General features: G+C 38.6%; 3 protein-coding genes across 3 annotated transcripts; 2 read left to right on the forward strand and 1 right to left on the reverse strand.

Annotated features, from left to right (window-relative positions):
• Positions 1–1565: 1565 nt before the first annotated feature.
• Positions 1566–11998, forward strand: syf2 (SYF2 pre-mRNA-splicing factor). The gene is made up of 7 exons (XM_023279355.3): positions 1566–1626; positions 1987–2085; positions 2332–2457; positions 3220–3337; positions 5366–5456; positions 6056–6154; positions 7974–11998. Exons 1-7 carry the CDS (start codon positions 1609–1611, stop codon positions 8137–8139), a joined length of 717 nt encoding a protein of 238 aa, XP_023135123.3. The 5' UTR covers positions 1566–1608; the 3' UTR covers positions 8140–11998.
• rsrp1 (arginine/serine-rich protein 1) lies at positions 10661–13883 on the reverse strand. Its single transcript, XM_023279354.3, has 5 exons — positions 13660–13883; positions 12559–13147; positions 12250–12428; positions 10915–10992; positions 10661–10819 (listed from the first exon to the last, which is right to left on the reverse strand). Exons 2-5 carry the CDS (start codon positions 13124–13126, stop codon positions 10661–10663), a joined length of 984 nt encoding a protein of 327 aa, XP_023135122.1. The 5' UTR covers positions 13127–13147; positions 13660–13883.
• A 1160-nt stretch (positions 13884–15043) lies between these two features.
• mgst3b (microsomal glutathione S-transferase 3b) lies at positions 15044–17653 on the forward strand. Its single transcript, XM_023279362.3, has 4 exons — positions 15044–15264; positions 15397–15519; positions 15745–15817; positions 17308–17653. The coding sequence occupies exons 1-4, from the start codon at positions 15139–15141 to the stop codon at positions 17406–17408; spliced, it is 423 nt and encodes a 140-aa protein (XP_023135130.1). The 5' UTR covers positions 15044–15138; the 3' UTR covers positions 17409–17653.
• Positions 17654–18850: the final 1197 nt, after the last annotated feature.

Genomic DNA, 18850 nt, shown 5'->3' on the forward strand with positions numbered 1-18850 from the left:
TTCTTTTAGCCCAGTAACAATAGTTGTAGCAACTATTGGAATGGTTTCACCTATCATACCTGCTCAGTGCCTCTGACTGGCACCACACTCTACATTTTTAAAACTCCTACTGGTGCCAGTCACAGGAGGGAAAAATCAGCCGCTTTGGATGAAAAATAAAGGTTTTATGGTTGGTGAAATATTACATTAAAAAGAAACATTGACACATATTTCATCATATAAATGATTTATTATTCTATCAACGTACGGTTGTACCATTGCAGACCATATGCATATATCAGTGAGGACACAAATTCTCTGGATTCTAGCTACATTATTTCCTAAGTTATTGCACTTCAAACACTGATCCACAGATTGGAGCGAAGAAAGATGCAAAAATCTACATGACCCCCAGCATTCGTTAGGAATTTTTTTCATCGATGACCCCAGATTTTACACATGGTCAACTCAATTGATATTCACCACTTTAAAAAAAAACTGTCAATTTGAAGATGGTCACATGGGCTTTCGATGAGTTGAGGCAGAACGATCCATTTGTCAGTGCCTGAAAAAGATCTCTGTTAGACTCTGTGACATTTAATTATCAGCAGCATAGATCTTTTAGTATATGTTGCGCCAGTTTTTTGTTTTTTTTGTTTTTTTTTTTTGGGGGGGGGGGGGGGGTTCGGTCGCTTTTAATCTATCCCTGAAGAAATTTTGCGGTTATGTCTATGTCTTATGCTCTGTCAGGTAAGGGTTTTAGACTAACCGTTTTTCTCAGAGTGTATCACAGCTTGTCATTGTGTATGAAAGGAGTGTCATTAAAGTGTAACAAAGGATGGTGCTCAGAAATGGCCACTTTTTTCTATACGGTCACGTCGAGTGTGACTATATCGTGCAGTGGTTCTCATAATAGGGGTTGGGACCCCCAGGATGATTGTGACAGAATGTTTACAATTGAGTGAAATTTTAAAGCAATTAGAAATATCATATTTTAATCAGAATTTTTGACACAAGATAACAAGAACCTGTGGGTCTGCTGCAACTATAAGTTTTGTAAGTACTGCAATCTATACATGAAGATGACTTTGACTGATGTATTCTGCTACTAGCTTGTATTAAATTACTAAAAATATATATTATTATTGTCATTTTTTATTAAAAATACAAGTTGATCAAGTTAACAAGCTATTAAATGAGGCACATTTACTGAAGATTGCAGTACCACTTGAGTTTGTCTTTATCAGGTAAAAATAAATAAATAAATAAAAATGTGAAAGGCTCACAGCTCGCATGATTCCAATAACTTCGAAAAGTTTAAAAAAAAATTTTTTAGGAATGATGACAAATCACAAAACAGGATGATTTCTTTGTTTCTGATACAGAAAATAAAACTTTCAAGAGCGCTTTTCTTTCAACTTCTATTAACTATTAAGAAAGTGGCTTGAATGATATATTATTTTAAATTTATTATATAAATATTCATTATTGGTTTTTTTCTTTCTTTTTTTTTTTTTTTTAATTATTTATGTTTTTATTGCAGCATGGCTGAGTGTAACTGGATATATGTGTCGTAATATCCGGTATGAATGTCGTCATTCCGGTCTTCTTCCTCAGCACATCACAACAATGGCGTCCTGTAGCGAGGTTAGCATTTTCAACATTTTAACGTCTAACTGTACATTTATCTTGGGGAGGTGGCAAAATATGCTCGTTAAATACAATTCTCCAGAATAGCCCTGTTTAATTTTGCTGACAGAGACTGTCTTTTAGTTCTACCCTCGTTGTTTACAGGCTTGTGTTGTTGTTGCTAACCGCTGTTAGCATGTATGCTCATTTACGTTATCTTCTCGAGTTAACTTACCGCTGTCTAATATTGTACAAGCCACGTGTCTACGGCTGATTTGTCTTTAGTAGGCTGTTCTCGGTCAATACAGTAATAATAATTATACAGACAGTGTAATTTTGCTTCGTATTACCCATAGATAATGGTAATTGTATTTACAGGAGTCTGTCACAGCCACTGAAGAGGAACCGACCGAATCTCTCGCGTCACAGAAGAGAGAAGCGAGACTTCGAAAATTTCGAGAGTTACATTTCAAACGGGTTGGTGACAAGTTGCACACACACACAGCTGTGATTTCTTTTTATTATTGAACAAAGGGGGTACTGATGAACTGTAAAAATTTTTTTTTAAAATTTAGGTAGTATCTGTTTTGATTCCAAGAACTCATCATGTTTAGGTACATCTACTGGACTAGATCAGTCAATGCTCACGTTGTTTTTTCTGATAGACCCACTTGCATATGGCTACTTGTACAACGTGTCATTCTGTGTTATTATTCTCTGCAGAATGAAGCACGGAAGCTTAATCATCAGGAGGTTGTGGAGGAGGACAAGAGGCTGAAACTGCCCGCTAACTGGGAGGCTAAGAAAGCCCGACTGGAGTGGGAGCTTGCTGTAGATCAAAAGAAAAAGGCAAATAATCGTTACTTTTTGTGCTTAGAAACTGTACATTACTCGCGTAAATGCATGTCCTGAAAGGTGATTAGATGTTTCTGAAAAGATTTATGATCATATGTCAACAGCTAGCAGGGTTGTAGGTTCAGAGTTACCTTTTGCTCACCACATTGATCTACCTGTGTAGAAGCTGGGTGATATTGTTGTTTATTATAGGTCAGCATCAAAATGTTGATGAGTTTATTTTCTGATACTAATACATACAAGTACTGCAAATGTAGGAAATTGATGTAAATAAATTAGTTCCTATGTGTAAAACTAAAACCTTGAGTTTTCCCGGGCAGAAATTTGAAGAAAAAAAAATATGATCATATCATGATTTTTGTCTACTATTGAAATGTGGTCCAAACTGAAATTCTGTCAAGTTAACTCTTGAAATAGCACATCAAAAAAGTTCACTGGATCATTTTCACAAATTCTGCATTTCCTAAAATTCATGGGTTTTCAGTTTATGTAGCATACAATACGTACACAAACTACTAGCGCATTAAAGGTCAGTAGACACCAGGCTCCATGGGACCATTTGTTGCTGGACAGCTTGTTTTTGTCACTGAATATAGTTTTTTGTGACTGTAGTTTGATAAATGGCCCATTATTACACTGCAAATGTAATTAGGGATTAGATCAAATGTAGGGAACATTAGTGCCTAAAACTTACTGCACAGTTCTGTACATTTTGTCCTCCTTTGTACTTATTTGAAAATAATTTTTGACTCTCAGGACTGTGCTGCTCGAGGGGAGGACTATGACAGAGTGAAACTGCTGGAAATCACTGCTGATGATGCAGAGCGATGGGAGAGGAAGAAAAAGAAGAAGAATCCAGACACAGGATTTGCAGGTTAGCAGCTCCCTTCCAGACACACATGTATTGTTGCAGTCTTTGGTTACAGGCGCTTTGTGGGTTGTGAGATGGGTGCTTAAGCAAGAACAAGTGGTGACTCTATGGTCAAATTATTGGAGCACTTACTCCATGGGTGATAGACACAGTAGCCAAGTTCAAGGTTCAACTTCCGACTGGCCAGACTATTACTCTCCTGCTCTGTTTCTATGATTTTTCTGGAATGATGCTGGCAAGTCCAGGTGGAGTAACACATACGTAGTGACTTGTCGGGTGGGAAAACACAAAAACACTGCAAATTTTTTGTATGGAGATATTTAGTGGTTGAGTCGATGATGACAGACCAAAGTTTCCAAAAAAGTGTCACATTTGTAAATATCAGAGGAAACACCTCAAAGCAAGTGTGTGTGGGCACACCATGTACGGCAGCTTCTGTGGTTTTCCAAATGATCTTTTTACAATATCAGCATGAGGAGGATGTTGAAAAGAGGAGACAGCACCACAAGGCAGATCAACACAGATTTCACGAAGAATTTCAGTGTTCTTAGTAGTGAACTGCCAAAGTTCTAGTATTGTGGCATCCATATTAGTAAGTAGTGTAACTCTTTGCCAAGAGATGATGTGATAGTGTCTTTTTTATTTTGTTGATTACTTTAGGTTCAACATATGAAATGAAAATTACAGATGTTTTGTCCTCTGATAAAGGCGACCAAGTCTGTTTACCTCTTTGCTCGTCAGCCAGTAGCTTTCAGTGAACTAACAGACTGAAAATGTGTTTGTGTACCTTGACAGCTTTGTCTGTGGTTTTGTAGGCTAGTGCGGTACAGCATCTTGTCACAACATTTTCACTGAAATGCCGTACCTACAGCTCAGTGTACAGTTTGCATACTATCTGAAGCTCACAGCTTGATTCTTCATTTGTTGATGTTTTTGCACTTTTTTCACATTTTGTGGTTTGATGCAGTTTTTTCTTCCATAATAGAAAGCAGAAGAGATGATGCTTAGCAAGACCTTGGGTTTTAGTTTCCAAGTGTCTCTTTTCAGTACAGGATGGAAAAGAGCTGGGGGTAAAATGTCACAGCGCCCTGCTCTTTAGTCAGTAAATTATTAATTAATTAATTAATTAAAACTAACTTGTCTGTGTGAGAAACCACAAGGATGCCATCTTTTGATTACCCAGCACTTGCTGTCACCAGTCACATATCCAGTTGAACAAAAAAGCAGCTGTGGAAGGCACAGACTAAAGACGGCAGACTTAGCTTTAACTGTTATAGGAAATCTAATGTAATTGCTCATTTCTTCATCAAATAGAGGAAAAGATGTTTCTGTCCCTTTCCTGTCTAATATGATTGTTGAACACACTGAAATATTCATTGCTTAATTATAGCATTGACTTTGGAATTCTTCTGCAAGTGTTCACAGCTACATGAGGAAGTAGCATTGAACTAAAAGGCGATTAGATCAAACAGCTTTATTTTAGGCGCTAGTAACCTTCCTGTCACGTTATAGAACCTCAGCCTGTTCATTTAGTAAATTGTAATTTAATACAATTTACAGTTAAGGAAAGGGGTGCACTGTGATACTGGTCTTCTATTTTGTTTTACTGTGCTGTAGCATGTGATCATTAGAGAGACTTTCCACTCTATTACACGGTCAGATGTTGGTATTAAAGATGGTAAAAATGGTACGTAGTAGCACACTACAGAGCGATACTGGCTGCATATAAGGACCTGGATACTAATCATGTCAAACTGCTCCCAATTTAATCTACTGAAAAAAGACTTGCTGTGCTTTCTAAATATGGCTGCCATCTGTTGCATCAAAACCTCAGCTGAATTAAAACCTCTGAGGAGAAAATTATCACCAGAGGGTCTTCAAGAGAGGAAGGGAGGAAGAGTGTTGCCTCTTCATCCCTCCTTCACCAGCTTCAGGTTATGTTGCTGAGCCTCGTGCCTGTTTGCTGTTTGTTCCGCTAATTATAACTGTATTTTTTTTCTCTCTGTCTCACAAACACACAATGGACTACAGGTTATGCTGAGGCCCAACTCCGTCAGTACCAGAGGCTCACCAAGCAGATCAAACCAGACATGGAAAGTTACGAGAGGCAAAGGGAGGAAAGGTCAGTTAAGCCTCTATTCTGACTTCCTATGCTGTATTTGTGTCTTTTAATACTTTATCTGGATAGTCAGACAGCTCAAAAGGGAAAACATGTGATGTGGAATCAAAAAAATCTGTGAATTCCCATCAACAGGCCAATTAAAAAAAAATCCATATGGCTATCTAAGACCGTAACTGTGAAATTTCTCGTCAAGTAAAATGAATTGTGAACTTTAGCGAGCCATTATGAGCATTAAATTCACACATCACATGTGCATATAGCATTATCTCTGTGTTGACTCATGTAGCCCCCAATGTGCACTGGGTTTCGTATTGATATAGCTCCATTCTATAGAAATAATTTAAAGATTTTAAAGCGTAAATGCAGGTTATGCATGCTAAGGTCACAGAAGAATGCAGTGCCTGAGGGGTTTTCACTCGTAAAAGCTGCCACATGCAGAACCGGCAAGGAAGCACCATCACAATTGGCCCTAAAGCCAGGTCATTCTATCTCATTAGGATGACCGCTGTCACAATGATGGAATAGAAGTCAGCTTAAGCATATTAAATGATGATTATTTGTGGTAGTGTATTTCTAATTGTTTTGCTGGTGTTCCACAGTGGTGAGGACTTCTACCCCACATCCAATAGCCTCATCCATGGCACCCATGTTCCTACAAAGGAGGGCATTGACCGCATGGTGGAGGATGTTGAGAAGCAGTAAGTCATGCTTGGGGGTGGGGGGGCAGTTAATAAAAGAGATGACATTTCCTTCACTGACTCTCACTTAATTTTCTGTCTGTCAGGCTGCCCGTTATGTACCAGTTTTACTCACTGGCCAGACTGCTAAGATACATATTTGTGCTGGCTGATGCTCCTTTACTCTCTGTGGCTGTTCTTAGTAACAAACAATAAGGTGGATGGAAAACTTAGGCAAAATAATGAACTTAAGAAAGATAATTTGTTGAGTGTAAAATGCTCATTCTCATGACCTTGTTTAAGAGAAGCGTGGATGGTATAGAGAACTGTTTTGGTTCAACCTTGGTAATTATGATTGGCTTAGATAATTCAAACAACCCAAAATGTGTATTTTTTTTTCCCTATGTATCTCAAAATGTCCTTTTTTTAACATCAGCACACCGCAACTATAGTGTGGAGGCAAGGTGAGACAGTCGTCTGTAAGAACCAGAGTCCATCTAATTGGAGGAAATAGAATAAACTATAAATCCAGATGTAAGCAGGTGATAAGAAGCAGTTCAGTATTATTTTTACTTGGTAATGCTTTGACAGCTTACAAAAGTGGATCAAAATTCATGTGAATATCTGAGTGTTCTGATCACACAGACTTTGTACATTACCATATATCAAACAAATGATTACCATACATAGATAAAGTGTTTAAGTGAGTGTGGGTGGGTGGTTTAGCAAACTTCTATCAATTTTTTTTATTTTCAGTGTGGTAAGTTGTTAGACGGATTTTGAAAACGCTACCAAGCTAGTAGAGGAAAAAAGTGAAAAGGCAGCCTGAAATGAGTAACCAATGGCAGACTTACACCCACAATTTACATCCAGTGAGTCACACTACTGCAGTGAAGACAGAATACATCAGATAATGACCCTCACTGATAATCTATGAAATCTAGGTTTTAAAAGGAGCTGATGTTTAGTTTGTTGCTTCTAGCTGTCTGTAGAAGTCTTTCCTCTGAGTTAATTAAATATCTGCAGCCGTGAACAAGAGCAGGCGTCATATTAGCATCTCCTGTGAGAGAGTTGCATTGCAGGTTGAACAATGGCAGTAACTTCAACTGTTGCTAATTATAAATTATCCTTTTCTTCACATCTGACAGGTGAGCTGTCATGCACAGAGCCACAGTTTATAAGCTACAGTTAAAGTATTTGCTACATAGTGCATTTTTTTTAACAGTGTTTTATTATGCATCATGTCACTTGATGTACTGTCCAGTCTCGTCAAGGTCAAGGTCAAAGTACTTTATTAATCCCGAGGGAAATTTCGTGTATGACAAATACTGCTCATACCATCAATGTGGTGGGTATGTCTGAATGAAGCTCAACAAACATTAATGTGAAAGCGAGCTGTGTCCAAATGCCCGAATGCCACATTTAAAGACAATAATGAAGCCAGGAATGTGTCAGAAAGTTCAGTTTGTGCTGCAGAAGTCTGTTTCTCCTTTGATTAGCCTGGTCTTTCCCTGAGCTGTTCTATATTTGAGACAGTCTAAGGCCTGTGTTAGAGATGCAACTGTGGGGCATTAGACAAGGATTGGATTGCCAGGGAATGACGCACAACAATGCTTTGAAGACACAGTGAATCAAGAGTAGCAGCTCACAAATTGACAGTATTTTCCTCTGCAAGTGTGTGTGTGTGCGTGGTTTTTCCATTGCCACTCTCCTTGCCAAATTTCAATGCATACCCCCCAGTTATTGCCTGTAGCCAATTATTGTTACTGGATATGCCATGGATAATGGCCATACTGGTTTATGAAATCCTCTCTAAGCTGGTTTTATTTGCGATTGTCAGGATCGAGAAGCGGGCCAAGTACAGCCGACGCAGGGCCTACAACGACGACGCCGACATTGACTACATTAACGAGAGGAATGCCAAGTTCAACAAGAAGGCGGAGCGTTTCTACGGTAAATACACAGCAGAGATCAAACAAAACTTGGAGAGAGGAACAGCTGTCTAGTGGGTCCAGTCAACTCAGTGCTTCACTGCCTCAGCTTCGTCTTCATTTCGGGGTCTTGGATGCATCTTTTTTTCTTCTTGCTGCAAACCAAGACTACATGTGTTTACGAGCTAAAACGGAGTGTATTTTCTAAGGCAGTGGTCTGTAACATTTTGATATCATGCTGATGTTATCTTGAGCTGAAAGATAATGTAAATTTCTTTAGGCGATGTAATGTTTAGTGTTGCTTTGTACAGTATTAGAAGCTTAAACAACTCTGTTATTATCCTTATTTTGAAATAAACCACTTCAAATTATGCCGTTATATTGCACACTTGTTAGTTTTACTGTGGGTTTACTGCGTGTGGTCTCATGACGGAGACATATTGAGCGTGAGAATGAACTACCACTAACTGCTGTCACACCTCGGGGCATGTTTAGCAGAAGATGTCAGCCAAAAGAATGCTGGAGTGGAAGTGCACAGAGATAAGGGGAAACAACTGAGTAATTCAATGTATTCATTTATCTGCATCTCAGTACTAAATTGCCCAAAGCTGGGACATAACCAGGAAAGCCTTGTGACTGGAGAGGAGACATGCAAACAGGTTCCCATGCTAGTCTCCCATTAGGATATGGTGGTGTTGCGCCCTCTACAGGACAGACAGCTGTTGTGTTGCGTGGGGAGAGGTATACCAATATTGGATGAGACTAACCTCAGTCTTTATTTGAATTACATTGCATCTGGATGAGTCAATCCTCTTTGTGAAGCTCAAAGAATGTATTTATGGGATGTTCTCAAAAGACACTGTTCAAAGACGCCATGACGCATGTTTATGCTCTGCAGATGAAGGGCTGGGCAGGTTTTCAGATGCCTTTGATATCCGACTCTGTTGTAGAGCTGTTAGGGGGTGGAGTGGATTAAACCTTCAGGTTTATGGTTGTGATATTTTTGTAGTCTTATCTGATTAGCCTGAGGATATTGGCTGGGAATTGTATAATGAACGACACATAAATTCACTGTTGTGTCTCACAGGTAGTCTGACACCTTTTTCACAGCCAGGTTGATCTTGTAAAGTGAAATGGGTTTAATTTAAGCCATATAAACATGAAACATTTTGATATTAGCTTGCATGTGATTATGTGGCACTACAAAAACAACACATTGCATATTCATATGAAATCAGCGGGTCAGGCAAGAGTGACCAGATAGACCCTTCTGTGAAAGCTTGCTATGTGTGAATATCAGTGCAGCTGATTTGGATCAAGTAAACAACACTTACAATCTTCTGCTAGTATTACTTTTGCTCCAAGACCTTCTTTGGTTAGTATCTGCATGTGCTATCAAAGTAATAAATTAGAAATACAGGTCAGTTTACAGCAGGATACACAGAGTCTGGCAGGAAGACGTGTTCAAAACTGTGATTTTACCTTTTTATTACAACACACTGTGGCATGTATCTCAATATCAGTCTGATTTAAATTTATTACTACCCAGTGGATACGTTAGCTTCTAGCAGTAATTCACTAGTATTTTTTACCATGTGCCAAGAAGCTGTCGCACTTAATAGACACAAGCTTTAGGATAAGTAGAACAACAGCAGGATGTTTATCAGGTTGCTCAAGAAGGAACATGCTCAGGCTCTGTGTCAGCTGATAGTTGTAGGAACAGGTGATGCGTGATCACCTGAGGTCCAACTGGCAAAAGTTGTGTGTGATTTCCAGATTGTAAATGATATTTTTAATGGATGTTTCTTCAAGCCGACATTTTGGTGGTCATAACAGGAAATGCACAGGTGGTAATAGTTTTATAAATGATCGCTCTGTTCTATTCAAATATCCCAGAGCAATGTTCTTTCCATCATACATCACTAGAACAAAACAAATGTGAACAGAAACCATCCCTGAGCTTTTATTAAGTTATGCACAAACTATGTAATATACTGCCACCATGTGGTCATCACAGAGTACAACTGACTGTACCCAAAACCCCGTAACCCATGAATAGCGTATAAAAAAAAGGTATCCTCAACAATACTTTTACTGTAAACTGCACGAGTCATGAAGTAAATCCTGCACTGATTAGCCTTGACATCAATGTGCTACCTTTATGTCCTCCCTAAACACCAAGTCTATATACCTGTGCTCACTGTTATGGATACTTATTCATTTTCAATTGATGAAAATGTTTTTCCTTTGAGAGACACTGCATCACAAAGTGTGTCAACTGTGTATTTACACCGTGTGTCCCAGTGCTGAATATACTCCGAACTTCTGAAACTGCTTTCCCCAAACTGAATGCAATCTGTGACTTATGTGATGACTCACAAAATAACCGACAGAAACAATCAGGATTTTTTAATGGAATATCTTTATTGAACTTATAAACACCACAAAGGGAAAGAAATAATCCCACCTGAACGAATTCTTCACTTCTTCCCACTTATACCTTTAACATCTGAAAGAAAATGTCGACCGTGAAAGGACAAATCAGGATTTGTACAAAATATTTACAGTATTTACATTGTCCATGTATTCTGCCACACTAATGTGACTTGGTCAGAGTGTGTTTGCGTGTATTGGAGGTTCTGCCTGATCTGACTGGAACCCAGTGGCCGTAGGGCTTCCTGCTTTCATAGCTGTCCACTCTGGGAGTTACCTTAGCACAAGATGGAGCTACCACAGTTGGTTTAGCCACAGAATTCTGGAACGACAAATAAATTCAAATGTTAGAAGACATTCAGGATAATGTTCAGCTTTGTTAGGTTGTAAAAATTAACTGTAATTAAAGTGACTTACATTAATGCTGAAAGAGATGATCTTTCTTTTTGGGGATGTGTTTGGGCTGGACATGTCATCAGACTCCACGTCGCTGCTCTGTTCCAAAAACAAGAAAAATGTGCATAGTTAATCATGAGCATGAAACTAGGGCTTGAGTGAGCTTTGACTGTTTGTGAAGTTCATAAGTATGGATTACAAGTTCTTCTACCAATACTGTTAAGCATTTCTATTGTACAAATAAACAGTATTTTAAGCATTATCTTCAACAAACTGCAGCACTCATGCAGCCCCTCCCAACCACTTAATGAATGCTTCAAGGACTGGCCTTGAAACAGGATAAAACAAAAAATGTAAACAAAAGATCAACTGTAAAAAGGTTGGCTTCTCTGTCTACAGTGGCATAATGATGGTGACGCAGGTTTCCCAGCAAATTAGCACACGTCTTGTGTACCAACTTATCTTTGGCATACGGAGAGGAGTTCTTCATCTGTTTTTAGTTCTCTTGACAGGAATAGTCACTATAACCCAGTCCACACGCCTGCGCTCCATCAGCAAGTGGTGGATTCTGCTAAATAACGACCCATTTCAACTGCAAGGATAAATACATTTGGAATGTCAAAATTCTACGTTGTATCTATATAAAGCTGAGATAATATCTGAATTGCTTGTGTATCATCATCAAGAGTGCATCTATGTGTGTAATTAGCAGTTGTATGGAATGTTTGCATAACGTGGCAATCTACATCTGTGTTAGTGTAACCTCTAGTTGATAATGACACATTGTGAACATTTCAAGAGTTATCAGTTAACCTTTCACGCAAACAAATATGTCGTCACCCAAGTCACATGACAGCCCTTTAATCCCAGGTGCCGATGAGTGAAGGAGACCACTGTCATGTTATCTATGAAGACAGGAATAAATACAGAGAGTATGTGTGTTCCCTCATGGGTCCAAAGGTTAACACAAGACAGGAAATGCAACACAACACAGGCCTCAAGCAAATCAGAAGACAACTGTAGAGTTTGCTGAAATGTAAAATGGTCAGACTACTAGGAGAAATGTCATTCTTTAAAAAAATAAAGTTTTGGTAAAAAAAAATAACCTTTAAAGTTTAAAATCTATGAATCAATGTCCCGTGTGGTAAAAATAACTGTCAGTGCACCGTTATGCACAAGTTGTATGAAAAGCTATTAGCTATTCCTGAAGTTCTCAACACCTCTTGCTTTGTCATTATATCCAAGACAAGATGGTAAAAATACTGCTAGGCCTTTAATTAGACTCTTACGAGAAAGCCTCATCTTTACCGTGTGCTGTGCTCCACCTACAACTAACATTCATGCTCAGACACCCACCTGTGATGCAGTCTTTTTTGGGCCTTGTCTCACCCTTGTCTCTGGCTCTGGTGACACCCGTTCGGACTCTGCTGACTGCTCTGATAGGATAGGCTTCACACTCTCAGGTAGGTCTAGCTTCTCCACTCCCAATATCTTCATGGCATTGGACTTCGCCGCTTCGAGGAGTGCTTTTTTATCTGGGGAACACATAATTTGAGAGAAAAAATTCATCAGTTGTACAGTTTAACCTTTTTATCCCGACAAAGTCTGCCTCTCTAAAAATACAAACAGTAACGACTGTTCCAACATTTCATCTATTCGACTTACCATGCAAACTCAAACTGGCAGAGTGTCCAGATGATCTGGATCTCGACCGGCTCCTGTAAGATTTGGGTGGGGATGGGGGAAATCTTGATCTGTACTGGCGCACATGTCTCCTCTCCCTACTCCAGCGGCTGGGTGACCTGGACCGGGACCTGGACCTGTAGTGGAACCTATAGCGTCTGCGACTTGAGTAACTGTCTGGTGAACGTGAGCGGCTGTAGGAGCGGGAGTATGCCCTGTATCGTCGTGGCGGTGAACAGCGGTCACGACCACGGCCATATCTGCGATGGTCATCACAGCGACAACAGGAGGATGGTCTGTGGCAACGAGGGTGAGAGCGAGACCTGGAGCGAGAAGAGGGTGAGCTGCTAGATGAAGATGAGGACCTGTTATGTCTCCTGCGGGTGTCACGTCCCCTGGAATTGCCAGAGGAGCGGCTGCTGGCAGAGCTGCTTCTGGATTGAGAACGAGAGTGAGATGAGCAAGGGCTCTCCTTGTCAAAGATCACATTGATGCCATCCGTCTGACGAGCATGAGCCATCTCAGAGTGTGAGGCTGCTTCCTTGGCCATTGTTTTGTTTTCTGCCACAGGCTGAAATGAGAAAAAAAAGCATGAATATTTGAGGGGGAAAAAAGTGAAAAAAATTCGCATTTACCGTTAGCAAATCTTAACCTATGATTTTAACTGATCTGGTACAGCAATAGTCACTCTAACAAAGGAAATCTGAAAATATTTTATAGATACGCTTTGGAAATACCAGTTAGATTCTATGTAAGCCTATAGCTGCTGTTGCATAACTGTTTTCTCAGTGCTGCTCCACAGAACACAGACACGTTGCGTAACTGCAATGGCTGACTGGGCCGTAATGGAAATTTCCACAGTGACGCAAGCTGAGGCTAACTCGGCTAGCTTAAGCTAACGTCTGGTATCACTCTAAAAGCATTTAAAAACCAAACCTTTGGCGTGCGGTTGAAAATACAGTTGACACAAACCTTACAAATGCACGGAGAACACGTTATTATTCACAAAGCCGATAAAATCCACTGTCTGCACATGATTCATCGACATAACATGCTATGCTAGCTGCCGTTGTAAAGACTTACCAGGTCGATTGTAGCTGGAAACCGCTCTTCTGTTAACGTCGATATAAACGATATAACCGAATAAAAATATCACTTGTGAAAACGTATTACAATACAGTTTCACGAAACAGAACGTAAACTGCTGTAATTTACTGATTTGTAGTCAAATAGTTTTCGAAATTGTAGCTTCTTCCTCAGAGTTCAACGTTTAGTCGTCGTCGATCAAATGGAGGCGAGCTAACGGCTGCACCGGGGCTTTATGTCGACTCTGGAAGGTTTCAGTCACGTGATGTTCTGAACGATTCAATTCTTTTGAACGACTCTTCTCAGGCAGGAAGGGATTCAATCAATCAGCTCTGGTTGAGAGTTTCGATTTTCTGTCTCCACAGTATTTTTTCAGAAAATGATATGGTGAGGCATAGAATTGCCTAGAATTTGTGCATAGAATTTTTCATGATAATTTAAACTGCTATATTTGTATGTAAAGTTGTGATTTCGAAATGCTTATTTTTACAGATATAGAACGTATATTTTAACTACTTCAGATGGCAAACCTTTCAACTAGTTCAGAAGAACAGATGGAGGTGCTGGTGATAGGAAAACATTTACTCACAAATTTCCAATATCCCAAATCTGCTGCATATGTTGCTGACAAAATAAAAAAAATAATTGAAACTAACAGAAAGCTCTGTCCGTAGCCCATTAATAAGTTAACTGACTGCAGAAACTTACAAACGAACAATTAAATGTGTTTTCATTGCCACTTGGCTACTTTTTGCCATGTTTTGTTAGTTACTTTAATGATTAGAGAGGCCATGTTCAATGTGTAGTTCTGGGAAACATTCATTAATACACTAAAGTCACTGCTGTAATATCCTAAATATAAGTAATATTCTATAAATATCCTGCTGTGAGACTGTGAAGGGAAAAATATCCTTCATAAAACCCTTCATGTGACTAAAAAAAGGTCTTGGTAAACAGATCGGACTTTTACGAACGTTTTAAAGAAAGACCCCACATTTTACATGAACTTTTTTTAGATTTTTAATGTCTTACCGCATTGTCAGAATGACACACCAATATATTCAGGGCTTTATCGATACTCTTTGACCTACTCGAATGCGGGTGAAAGGGTATAGCCCCAGACACCCAGGCACAATTATGCCACTGTTCATTCTTAGCATTATTATTTAATGTTATATAAGAATTCTTAACCACGGCACGATATTTAGAGATGGGAGGTTCAAAGAAGAGAACTGTTTGTGTTTATGTGGACGGAACTTGTGCATGCCACTGAAATATCAGGACACATATCGGTGGTGTTGCTCTTTAAATTCTAATCTCACAGGGCGGGTGATCTCGCGATGTTTCATGTAAACTGCGTTTTGTTTACTTATCTATTTCCTGGCTCTCGTGGGATATAAAAACGCCTTCTGTCGTGTGCAGATCACCTTGCTGAGCTCACCTGAAACCTGATAGCAGGCTAAACATCGCTCCATCATGGACGTCCTCACTGTGCTGCCGTCCAACTTCGGATATGTCATTTTTATTTACCTGTACAGCTGGATAATGCTGATGTATTTGGGAATTAATGTGGGTTCTGCCAGGAAGAAGTACGGAGTGAAGGTAGTTGAAATTTGACTTTCGTTGAAAATAATGAAAAGAGCTTTTGGAGAAGTGAATATTGCATGCTCCCAGCTCTGTTGAGAGCTGTTTAATTTGCGCTAACTTATCGTGTTCTTGCTGTTTATTTTACAGTATCCCACCATGTACAGCGACAAGGAGAATATGTTCAACTGCATCCAGAGAGCCCACCAGAACACCCTGGAGGTGTACCCTCAGTGGCTAGTCTTCCAGACCATTGCAGCTCTGGTCTATCCGGTACATATGGTTTTACACACAACCACCAGTAGCTTTTCTGCCTGCTGTATTGTTTGTGCATAGTACATAATAGATTTATGGGAGGGGAAACCAGTCTCCATGATCTTTGACATGATTTCCTCAGATAACCAGATAACAAGGCCAAGTCAAAAAGATGGTATCACAGTGAATCAGCATATTTTCAAGCAATTCTCACTTTGTGTGTATATGTGTGTTCATCACCAGCTGTCAGCATCTGTACTGGGGGCTATCTGGGTGACCAGCAGGTTGTCCTACGCCTGGGGCTACTACACAGGAGGTAAGACTGATGTGTAAGTCATGTGGCTAATAGAGCACAACAGCACCTAAACTAATAAATAAAATGTGCTATATAGAGGCTAACTAGTTGCTTTTATTTTGCACCTCCAAGTTTATAACAACCATGAAACACAATAGTCAGCTACATGGGTCAAAGTTGTATGAGTCCTTATTGAATACAACATCCAATATTATATAGTTATGTGTAACGATGACTGAGTTAAACTCAGATTTTATCCATTATCTTATTTATCACTGCACCGAAATGTATTATGGCAGGTAATAAAAGTACTCTATTACAGATCTAAGTCAGTGATATCACTCTTGTAAGACTTTTAACCCACAGCGGTTCACTTCCCCTACAAGTGTAAAGGCTGTGGTCCAGTTGTGACAGATGTTACAGTGCAGCGATATCTGACCATTTTTATTGCTCTAAATCGAGTTTGGTTTAATCATTTACAATAGATTGCATATGAGGAAAAGGTTATCAAGCCGAGACAAACATCTATGAAGTTCAAATGTTTGTCATCGTTTAATTAATGTGGGTTTAAACAGTGGTAGGAAATAACTAAGTACATTTTCTTAATTACTGTAGTTTAGTAGAATTAGAGGTACTTGTAGTTTAGTTAAGTATTTTAATTTTATGCAACTTTATACTTCCACTTCACTTCATTACAGAGGGAAATATTTTAATTTCAACACCACTACTTTTATCTGACAACTTTAGTTACTTTTAAGTTGAAGATTTTGCATCATATATAATAACTTTATATATATATATATATATATATATATATATATATATATATATATATATATATATATATATATATATATATATATATATATATGTGTGTGTGTGTGTATAAAAAACATAATACCGAAGATTTTACCAGTGGTTTGTAAGAACAGAGATTTTCCCCTAAACTTCTCACATGGTTTCATTTCAACAATGCCCAAATGATCCAATGTCGCAACAAGAAATACAGATTAGAGAAAAAGTCCACCAACTAAAAAACAGAAACTTTGTTTTTGTCCTCTTTTATGTCCCAATAAGCCTTAACAAACCGTCAGATTTAAGTGCTGTCCCTGTGTATCAGACTGTCTATAATGTAGTTCAAACTAGCTCCACCTGCTGCTGACACACTGATGCTTTAGTATTATTAATCTAATAGTAAAATATCAGTCAGAGAGAGCCAACCCAGACTGTAACTTTAATACTTTGCTACATTTTTGTTGCTAATACTGATGTACTTGGACACAAGTAAGATTTATCGTGAAGGAGTTTTGTTTGTATTGATGTACTTTTACACTGCAGTATTGGCATTTTTGCTTAAATAATCTGAATACTTCTTTCATCATTGTTACTGTCTTGTAGTGTTGTAAGTAGTACTTTAATGTTAATTGTTCTTTCTAAATAATAGTCGTTCATTTATTCATTTTGTATAATTCTGCTTTGGTGAAACTTACCATTATTTTGTTGTATTTCAGATCCAGCCAAGAGGATGAATGGTGCCTATGGCTACATTGGATATTTTGGAGTCATCATTCTTTCCATATGTACAGCCTTGCAGCTGCTTGGCTGCTATTAAGATGATTGTCATTTTGGGTTTGCCCATGTGACTCATTTACACTGGCTAGCATGGCATTTTCAGATTTATCAACAGTAAAGTCTCTGCACAGTTCTTCAAATGCTTATCTGAAATTGTGATACTAATCTTTTTTATGAACCACTGATGTGACATTCCAATAATTTTTGCAAATGCTTACTCCATGTACTGAACAATATGCAATAATCAACAATAAAGTAGATGCTGACTGAAGCTACAGCTTCAAATGAATTCTCTGCGTCCTTTGTTCACAGTTGCACTCATTAGCTGAGACATAGCTGTGAATATTAAAAGGATCAGCAGCAGGCATGACGGTCCTACGTGACTAACACATGATGTCTCAGTCACATAACTCCCATCTGTTAGACCATGAACCAAATGCTTTTAAGAAGATCTACACGTTGTATTTAACAAACAATGAAAGAAAATGTTCTGTTAAATAATATATATATGTATAAATCCTTATGAAATACATTTATTGACAATGAAATAAATCAATATAAATAAATGAAGCCATAGATATACAATAATTAAATAAAATATTTGTCAAAGCACTACTTTTCCATAAAACGGGAGGACTTTTATTTTCCAATGGCACATTTTTTCCCTGTTTTTATGAAGGGCTGCATTCTGTGGCCTCACAAGGACATCTGTAAGTTGACCCAGCAAACAATGAAACATTTATGGAATGTCCCACAAACTTTCACTGAAGGACATTCATTTTTGAAACATTTTTATCAGTATCTACAGAAGAGTCATCTGTGGGGAATGTATGTTAAAGGTTTCACAAAAAACTAGAGGGGACATCCCAGAAGAATTATTAAGGATAAGGATAAACTTTATTGATCCCACAGTGGGGAAAGTTCACCGTTACAGCAGCTTCAAAGAAAAAGTATAAAAGTATAAAGGCAGTGCAAGAATAAATAGGGGGAAAAAACGGTGAAGAAATTGCAGTTAACATTATATATACATGATTTTTTTAATACCATGTAGAAGACTATACAAGAGGATGAGGTATCAGTTATTGCACATAAGTAGGTGGATGCATGCGTAAATTGGGGGAAGAAAAAAGTGCAGCAGTAAACAGTATACAGTGAAGTTTATAATGCGGAATTGTACAGTCTGACAGATGCTGGAATAAACGACCTGCGGAAACGTTCCTTCTTACACTTAGGGTGTACCAGTCTGTTGCTGAAGGCGCTGCTTAAGGAGTTCACAGTCTGATTCAGAGGGTGGTAGGAGTTTCCAATGATAGAGGACAGTTTGGCCAGAGCCCTCCTCTCTCCCACCACCTCAATGGAGTCCAGGGGGCAGCCACTAACTGAGCTGACTCTTTTTATTAAACTGAAGACAAGGTGCATCTAGCATTTTGTTTTATTATTTTATAACTTGTAACACGGAACACTCACTTCAGTTAATTTGAA

Source organism: Amphiprion ocellaris, chromosome 20 (genome assembly GCF_022539595.1).
Source record: "Amphiprion ocellaris isolate individual 3 ecotype Okinawa chromosome 20, ASM2253959v1, whole genome shotgun sequence".
In the NCBI taxonomy this organism is placed as follows: domain Eukaryota; kingdom Metazoa; phylum Chordata; class Actinopteri; family Pomacentridae; genus Amphiprion; species Amphiprion ocellaris.

Excerpts from the sequence above, each read along its gene's own strand:
- syf2 (XM_023279355.3), top strand. Across the intron at positions 2,086-2,331 it reads GAGAGTTACATTTCAAACGG|AATGAAGCACGGAAGCTTAA; the intron begins GTTGGTGACAAG and ends TATTCTCTGCAG. Across the intron at positions 2,458-3,219 it reads CTGTAGATCAAAAGAAAAAG|GACTGTGCTGCTCGAGGGGA; the intron begins GCAAATAATCGT and ends TTTGACTCTCAG.
- rsrp1 (XM_023279354.3), bottom strand. The coding sequence starts at position 13,126 with ATGGCCAAGGAAGCAGCCTCACACTCTGAGATGGCTCATGCTCGTCAG. Across the intron at positions 12,429-12,558 it reads TGCCAGTTTGAGTTTGCATG|ATAAAAAAGCACTCCTCGAA; the intron begins GTAAGTCGAATA and ends TGTGTTCCCCAG. Across the intron at positions 10,820-10,914 it reads TCATCTCTTTCAGCATTAAT|AATTCTGTGGCTAAACCAAC; the intron begins GTAAGTCACTTT and ends TTGTCGTTCCAG.
- mgst3b (XM_023279362.3), top strand. The coding sequence starts at position 15,139 with ATGGACGTCCTCACTGTGCTGCCGTCCAACTTCGGATATGTCATTTTT. Across the intron at positions 15,265-15,396 it reads GGAAGAAGTACGGAGTGAAG|TATCCCACCATGTACAGCGA; the intron begins GTAGTTGAAATT and ends TTTATTTTACAG. Across the intron at positions 15,520-15,744 it reads TTGCAGCTCTGGTCTATCCG|CTGTCAGCATCTGTACTGGG; the intron begins GTACATATGGTT and ends GTTCATCACCAG.